General features: G+C 47.4%; 1 protein-coding gene across 1 annotated transcript; it reads right to left on the reverse strand.

Annotated features, from left to right (window-relative positions):
* Positions 1-4,938: 4,938 nt before the first annotated feature.
* Positions 4,939-8,560, reverse strand: LOC124706504 (putative disease resistance RPP13-like protein 1). Its single transcript, XM_047238166.1, has one exon. It carries the CDS (start codon positions 8,446-8,448, stop codon positions 5,083-5,085), a length of 3,366 nt encoding a protein of 1,121 aa, XP_047094122.1. The 5' UTR covers positions 8,449-8,560; the 3' UTR covers positions 4,939-5,082.
* Between the last annotated feature and the right edge of the window lie 344 nt (positions 8,561-8,904).

Below are 8,904 nucleotides of genomic sequence, written 5' to 3' on the forward strand. Positions count from 1 at the left end.
TGGTCCGGTTTTTTCTTTGGTCTTTTCCATTTTCTGGGGTTTCCCCTTTCCTCTCAAGGCCTCAATGGAGAGAGTTGCAGAGGAGGGGGCAACCGGGGTGCTGGTGGCTCTCGCATGGCGGAGGACCGTTCTCTCTCGGCGATGTTGAATCGGAGAAGGCCTCATGAGCGTGGAGTTGGGAGGAGCCCGCTCGTTTTCTCATCCCGTTGTTTTTGTTGCTGTCTGGGTGTGGGAAGCATGGGTTTGCCTGGCAGAGGAGTGTCGTGGTATCGTCACGGCATATGCCATAGGGTGGCTAATCGAAGTGGTTCCTAGTGGTCTCACGGCGGTATCCGGATGCGGGTATGGGCACGAGCGACACGACGACGTACCCAGGTTCGAGGCCCTCCGATGGAGGTAACACCTCTACTCCTGCTATGAGTGTATAAGCTGATATCACAGTACAATGGTGCTCCTAGAGCTGTATCCGGCTGCTCCTTGGAGGCTAAGGAAGACGAAGGTCTCTCTCACAGGGCAGCGCTAAGACTAGAATGATTAAGAAGTGATCGATCGTCCCCCACACGAGGGGGGTAGCCCAGCTTATATAGGCGCTGGCATTTTACATAGAAGTCCCTATAGTCTAGTGGCCGGCTTGGCCGGCTCCGGCTTCCGCTCCTTCCCGAGGCGTTGACGTCATGGAGCCGTTGAGGCCTCATGGCCTGTCCCATCCGCCTGCCGGAGTCAGCGGCATGGCTAGGAGGTGTCTCTGTCGCCATCATGCCCTGTAGCCGGTACGGGCTGACGTACGCCATGATGGCCTGTCCGCCGCGTGGCACTGTTGCTCCATAGTGCCCCGCGCTTTACGGGAGATGAGGTCAGCGTGGACCTTTGAACCCGGACCACCTACCCAGTTCCTTCTTATGCAAGACTCGTCAGCCTCGAGTCGGTCTAGGGTATAAACCCCAGTCGGATATGGCTTGTAGAAGCCGCCACAGCGTTGAAGGCCGTAGCCAGGCCGACTAGGACTTAGAGCCAGCCGGCTCCTGGGCCAGCCGGCCACGGCTCCAGCCGGCTGCTCCTCAGCCAGCCTTTGCCGTCAGCCGGCCAACCTCAAGCCGGCTGCTCCGCGTCCATTGCCCTACCCGGGGTCTTCCCCCCGACAAGGAGCTAGGTTCTTCCGTGCCAAAGCTTCCAGCGAGCGACCGCCGTTCGAGGAGGAGCAGGAGGCTGCTTCGCCGGCGAGAGGTACGTTTCTTCTCCGTTGTTCTCCTTTTCTATTCCGCTCTGTCTGCACCTTTGAATCCTAGACGTGTAGGTTTTACACGCAGTGACGCAGATCTGGTGTATTTTTGTTCTTAGGTGGAGGGCGCTAAGTCAATGATTTGGGAAATGCTTTGTGAGGCGATTTTCATCCGCGTGCCCCTTGATATATTTCCCTCCATTTTTTCTAGTGTTAGGCAACCTTTTGATTCAGTTGATGCTCTTTGATGCAGCTCTTCGACTTCTGATGTTGGAATCAGAGCTGAATGCTACAAGCATAGACATAGAGCACCACTAGGTAAGCAACATGGTCAGGATCATAACTCACTGAATTACCCGTTTTAGAATAATTTTTATCTGAATTGAAGTATTAGACAAGCTACAAAACTAGGAATGGCAAATATTTTTTCATCTATTTCAGTGTTTTTAGACACTATAAGGGTAATTATTGTGTGCCTAGAGATCTTAGGGGGATTTAGGCATCCCATTTTTGTCATTTAAAGCTGATTGTTGTGAATAGTCTGAATCGATCTAGTGTTTCTTTTTGTTGCCACTGTTAGTGGAGGGCTATTTAACTGCAGATGGATGGTCTGGACAGTGGAGAGCAGATTCAGTAACAGAGAGGTTACTTCTGTTGTTGATGTATTGTGTGCATGTATTTTCAGTGCTAATGAGTGTTATTTCATTTTGCTTATTCAAGTCAGTATATATTTTCCTTTATCCGGTGATTTCTCTGACGGGCTGGCATTAGTGGAGACGGGGGATTAATTGTCTATGAGATGATGTAGTAGCATGCACCCTGTGAACTCTGTAAATATGTACCTGAATGTGCATTGCGTTTTTGGTAGAATTTTGGCACAACTTTTTTGTTATATATCTAGCCCTGCGAGTATATCCCTGAATTCTGCATTACAAAATTGTTTATAAATAAGCGAAGAGTTACATAGCATTGTAAAGTTCCTCCTCTTTTAGTCCCTCGGTCTCTCTTTCTCTCTGCCATGATTGTTTCATTCTTCATTCTTTTCATGGTTTCACTATCTTTTAGTTATAGTAGTATCAGTAATCATAGCTTCTTTCGTAGACAGTCCTAGTTCTTCACTCTTGATTTAGTTCTTGTTTGGTTCAGTCCTAAAGCGACACTTAATATGGGTATGGAGGGAGTATCTTTTTAGAGGCCATGGTGACAACAGGCTGTCAGTGAGCTAGCGTTCCGCAGGTGAGCAAGCTACGATGATCGATATAATGCATTATGTATGTGGGCAGTGGAAATCCTCAGGACAAAAGGAGGTTTTGATGAGCATCTTTTTTCCAAATAATTTGGTATTGACCTAAGTGTTTGCGACTGTGTTATGTTTTGATGGGATAATGCTACAACCTTACCTCGTCTATCTCCGTATCCCTGCACGTATCATTCTTCAGTCACTGATCTTATCATTTATTATTCTTCAGTCATTAATCTTATCATTTATCATTCTTCAGTCATTTTCCAGTCCTTTTTTCGTATCTCAGCCATCTTTCCTCTTTTATCTTTTTATCTTAGTTTTCATTCATCTTTCTCTCTTTGTGAGTCTTCAGTCTTATCTCAGTATTCTTTTTAATTTCATTTTTATCTTTCTTGTATCTCTTTCTTCATTCTTCATTCTTCATTCTCCTTTCTTTGTTTGTCAGTCTTCATTCTTATCTCAGTCTTCTTTCATTCTTTTCCATTTCTTCAGTTTATCTTTTGTCTTTTCTCGGTCAATTCTTCCGTGTTCAGTCATCTTCACTTGTTCAGTGCCAGTCTCTCGGTATTCTTTTCTTCAGCCTCTATCATTTAAATATCCTAGTCTTCTCTTATTTTATTAGTCTTTCATTCTTTGTTTTCTAGGTTTTTCACTGTTATTTTCTCGGTCTTTTAGTGCTAGAGAGGGTTTGCTCATTTCTTCAACTGAATTTGCAAAGTCTTGACCAAGCTATTGTGTTGTGTTTAGTCTATTATGCATGAGATACCAGAAAAGACTGTCTTTACTAATATGAAATGTCGAGGTATTTCAGCATGCTCAGTAGGATACAACGTAACAACTTGGAGACTAGATCATGCACTAATTATTCAAATCTGTGACACAAAATTTTCCCATTCTATCTTTCTATTGTTTGAACTACTGAACATTACTAAATACCTATCACGTTTGTTTGGAATAATTATGTTTATTCAGTAGCACATGGATCAGGCTTCTGTGTCCATTTAATTGGAACAGCTAACACTTTGTTCTTGTTGCTACAACCTCGCTTTTCCAACTCGTCATTTTTGTTCCTCTGATCATCCATAGTAATGGCCAATATGTATCACTTATGACTTATGGTGAAATTCCAGTACTTTTTAGTCTAAGTATTCAGAAACCAAGATACATAAATTTGCTCTGATTTTTATTCAGGTCTTTTTTCATTCTCTTACCTGCTTCCCTTTTCTTCACCTGCTATTGTGCTCTCACCACTTTTTAGTCTCTGCCTTGCAGCAGATTGTCAAACATTGAATGGAGGTTTTTGGTCCGCTTTTGTTGATGACAGACCCGCTTAAAGAAACATCAAGGTACAAATCGTTTTTCATCATGCAATAGTAGGTTAACCAGTCCCTCTTTATTGAGTCCTTATGGGCAGACCTCGTGTCATTTTCTGCCCACGACGAAAGTAGAACTTTCTCCTTTTAATTTTGTTTCTTAGTTTCTTCCTCCAACTTCTTCCATATTCTGCCTGAAAATGGATGGTCTAAGTTAATTCTGCGTCAAAATGAAGATGCTTCTAGTGTTGTGGTGAGGAGCGATTGGGGAGCCATCATTGCAGCAAAGTGGCATTGGTACCTAGCTCTTGAAAATGCTCTCACGACTTAGATGATGGTCTTGGAGGGACTAGGTTCAGCAGTTCAGCTGGTGCGCCATGTCGGCCTGGTGTCATTCGTGGAACTCAAGGAAGTGTAGCAGAGGAGGTATTACTTCAATCCTGAACCACACCGTTGTATTATGCTCGAGTTATTTTGTGTATATGTTAAGACAGAGGTGAACATGGCAGCTCATATTACAGCTAAAATTTGCCTTGGTGGACCAACTGGATAGTACTTGGAATTCCCAGCTTTTCCTAGCTCTTCTTATTTCAGCATGGTTGTAATCTTGCTTTACATCGAAATCTGGTGGTACTAAAAAAAAGAAGAAAATCGAAATGAGTAGCCAGAGAAAGGAAAGGTCACTGCTTTTGTTTGTTATCTAGCCTCTTTAGCCTTGTCCGTAGGTCCAAACAAACCAATTGAGCATGTACCACAATCATCAGCTAACTCATATGTGAAGACGTGTGAAGGACAAAGGTGCGGGGATGAACTAACAGGCTTCAGACTCACGGAAGAACAAACCTCAAAGCCAAAACTGACCCCCACCAAAATGTGACTTAAGGCCAAATGGAAAATCAGCTAGCTGATAATTAGACACTCCCTTTCTTTAGCACTCAAGGTCACAGAGGGGAGCTAATTTTCAGCAACGAGACGATCACCAGTCTGATTTAGCTAATGATTCCAGCAAATGATTGCTCTCATATCCATATACAGGTGAAATGCCAAGGCGCACAATACATACAGAACATATGCACTACAGTAATGTACTTAAGACGGCGCAAATTACACGCAGAACACTTTTACAGTCAAAACACAGAAAAATCACTCCACAGGGCTCTGCTGAAATGGCGAATATTGACTATGCAAGGGAAATAGATAGATCTTGATTTTATCTGACTATTTCATAGTAAAGATGGTATTCGTTTGAACGGTGATGAAATTGACATGATAGCGGTACCAGATGCACCTACGCAATAAACCTCTGGTCAATGGATCCGTTTAATCGGGACACGTGCTACTTTATCCCATTCTGGTCCGTCCTTGAGTTGCAGTTGGTTCAAGAGCGCTGGCTTGCACCCAATCAGATCAAGAACTTGCAGTGAAGACGGGAAGCCACTTGGCAGCGACTCCAGCTCCGTGCAGCACATTATATTCAATTTTTTCAGGGAACCGAGTCTGCTGAAGTCGGTAGGGAAAGATTCCACGGTGAGCTTGGAGCAATTTTCGATCGACATGCTTTCTAGTGCTGCAAGATTTGGCAAGGAATGCAGAGAAGACAACTCGGAGCACTGCCGAATGTGCAACGTCGTTAATCCGCTCGGATTCTCAACATGTGGAAGAGATGTTATGTTGTTGCAATTGTCTATCTCCAGATTGGTAAGCGATTGTAAACCTTGCAAGCAAGTACCCAGCTGCTCATCAGTTATGTCTAAATGAGATATTTGCAGCTTCTTGAGTGAGGTAAGTCCCTGAAGCTCCTCAAACTTCACACCTTGGCAGTGCCGCAGAGTCAAAACTGAAATCGCTTCCGCCTGTTGCTGGTGCAGCAAGCCATCTGTAAGGATGCTGGTAGAACATGTCTCTAATGCCGCATTGCAAGCTTTTGATGATGATGAGAAGGATAGCTTCATGTGTGAAACAAACCCCGTATTTCTGACCGTGACCTTCCGGATAGACAGAGAGAAAGGTGGCACTTTGACCAACTTGGGACAGTTCAAAAGATTCAGCTTACGGAGCTTGGGAAAAACATTGTTGATCGTATTATCTGCTTTAGTCCACTCAGCCCACAGTGGCATATCATCAAATTCAAGGTCTGTCAGGCATGGAAATGCAATCAATTTGACTCCATAGAACTCGCTGCCAATCTGTTTCAGTGCGCACATCTCTTTCAAATGCAAAACCTTCAGGCACGGAAGCTGCCCAAGAGGAGGCAGGACCTCCCACTTTCTACAGTTGGTCAAATATAAAGATTTAAGCAGGCACAGCTTACTGTCCTTCCTGAAACTCATGTTCAACCAACGCGGTGGAGTATTACCATGATATCTTCTGATACGGACCTCTTCAACATGCGGGTGAGGTTCAAGGCCTTCTAAGACATCAGCGTCCACAGAAGGGTCACTCTTAACAGTGGAATTCCATTCCAGTTCTAGCACCTTAAGGCCATGTTTGTTTCTTAGGCCAGCTTTGCAGGCCTCTTGTTTGCTGGCTACAACATCAAGGTTCTTGATATGGAGCTTTCTGCAGAGATCATTCATATCATTCAAATCTTCTAACGTGTGACCCTTTTCCCTTTTAACATGGAACTCAATTGATCCCTGGAGATGAATTAGTTGACCAATACCCACAACTTTCGATGTACTTGCCCTGTCCATATCCAAATGGCGCAAATATTTCAAGTTCCGCATATCTTTTGGAAACTCCTCGAGGCGGCACCTCTTAGGGATGCTTAAGGTTTGAAGAAGGAATAACTTTGTCAATGACTGTGGAAGCCTTGTGATTGTCTTGCAAAGAGCCAGGTACCTCAGGTGGATCAGTTGACCGATTTTATCGGACAAATCAGCCATACCACAGCCATCCAAACCAAGCACACGGACACCTTTTAATTCTTTGAGGATATCATCTGGCAGTTGAGCGAGGGAAGACGAAGATTGCTTGAGAATTATGAATGTGCGTAGCCTGTCAAGATGGCACCGGCCTTTGAGATGCGTGACAGCCTCACCAGTAACAGATAAGTGCCGAACTGTACTAGGTATCTGTTTGCCATCAACATTCTCGATTCTTGCACAGTCAATTCGTGAGACATTCTCGGCCAGATCATGCATCAGGTCATGAATGTAATAGTAATTCTGATGGCCCTCCTTGCGCTCGTGGAAGAAAGACCCATCCACAAGTTGATCAAAGTACTTCTTCCCTACATCCTCCGGTTTCTTCCCATCAGCTAGCTGAATGAAATCCAATGCCATCCAAATCTTAACCAACTTGTCACGCTTAAACCGCCAGTTCTTGGGGAATATGCTACAGATTGCAAAGCATGGCTGCAGGTGTTCCTGCAAGTTCCGATAACACAACTCCAGCGTCAAGTTTACATTGTCATAGCTTTCCATTTCCGAGATCCTCTTCCACTCACGGATACTCCGGGTACTCTTAAGCATCCCGCCAACGACCCTGGCAGCAAATGGCAACCCCTTGAGCTTTGGAACAAGCATCTCCGCAATTGCGTGCAATGCCGGATGCTTGTCAACGCTGTCGTTGCCGAAAGCAATCCTTGTGAACAGCGACCAAACATCGGCGAACGCCAACCCACCCAACATGACCTGCTTGCTCGCATTCAGCGAGGTGGCTACAATCTTTTTTCGGGTGGTGACTATGATCTTACTCCCAGTCCCAGGATTCCCAAACTTAAGAGGAGCCAACACCTCGCTCCACATATACTCATCCATGTCCCCTCTATTCCAGACATTGTCGAGAACCAGCAGGAACCTCTTGGATAAGACGGTCTCCCCTAACTGCTTCTGGAGCACAGCGAAGTTCTTCATATTGTCAGGGACTTGTACTCCCGCAGACTGCAAGATTTGCTTGACGAGCTCAACCTTGTGGTAAGTGGCACCAGGACACACCCACATCACCAAATCGAACGCCTTCTTCACGGAATCGTCGTGGAGCAGGACGCGCGCCAGCGTGGTCTTCCCCATCCCACCGAGCCCCATGATCGCGGCGACGGGGACGGCGGCGGCGCGCCGATCTGGGCAGTGGGGCGGGCCGGTGGCTAGCAGCCAAGAAACCATCTCCTTTCGCTCCGCGTCACGCCCAAACACCTCGCCTTCCTCCAGCAGCGAGCCCGTGTCGGGGTCCTCCCAGGTGGGGTGGCGGCCGCTCAGCTCGCCGGACAACGACGCCTCCAGCCCCGCCGCTTGCATCAGCCGCCCGGAGCTGGCCTTGATGCCGGCCAGCTTCTCGATGACGGCCTTGAGCCTGTTGAGCGGCTCATCGGTGCCAGAGAGCTGCTTGCCGAACTTGACGAGGGAGGAGCGCGCGCGGTCGACCTTGCCGCCGTCGGGGCGGAGGCTCCGGTACTCGAACTCGTCGACGACCTCGTCGGCCTCGTGGACGGCGTCCTTGAGCTGCAGCAGCCACCGATCGAGGTCGCGGGCGCCGTTGCCCCTCGCGCCGCGGCTCAGCTCGACGGCGCTGGCCACGGTCCGCAGCTCCGTGAGCGTCCAGTCCAGCTGGTTGAGCGCATCGGGGACGCCGCCGTTGAGCCACCTAATCCGGTCGGCGGCGCAGGACTTGGCCTTGTCGACGACGATCCGGATGACCGGGCACACCAGCCAGCCGGCCACCGTCTCCGCCATCTCGCCGGCCGGTCGTCGGAGACCGAGGGGCTCTGAGCGTGTAGAGGATTAGGAGGAGTTGACGAGGTTCGAGGGGTCAGCGCTGCCGTGCCGTGCTCGCCGTATTGTGGGGTTTTTTTGTGGTTCGGCCGCGGACATTTCGGTGCTCTGTTTGGGGTTTTCCGGGCTACTTCTCACACCGGCGACGCCGACGGGCTCGAAATTTCGGGGGGCCGAAATGGGAAGACCGGGATCGTTCACTGGACACTAGAGTGTAGTCCAATTATTGTCGGACAATTCGATAAAGGAAACTGCTGGCCGTCCTCGGGATCTGATTTTCCAACTCCGGGTTGCCAGCCGTCGAATCGGTCATCTTGGACGGCTAGATCTGTTTTTGCTGAATATAGCAAAAAAATACCTCCCGGCAGCAAAAAAGTAACCCGTTTTTGCTACATTGTAGCAAAAAACGGTTCAGTC

The sequence above is a fragment of the Lolium rigidum genome, chromosome 4, assembly GCF_022539505.1.
Source record: "Lolium rigidum isolate FL_2022 chromosome 4, APGP_CSIRO_Lrig_0.1, whole genome shotgun sequence".
In the NCBI taxonomy this organism is placed as follows: Eukaryota; Viridiplantae; Streptophyta; class Magnoliopsida; order Poales; family Poaceae; genus Lolium; species Lolium rigidum.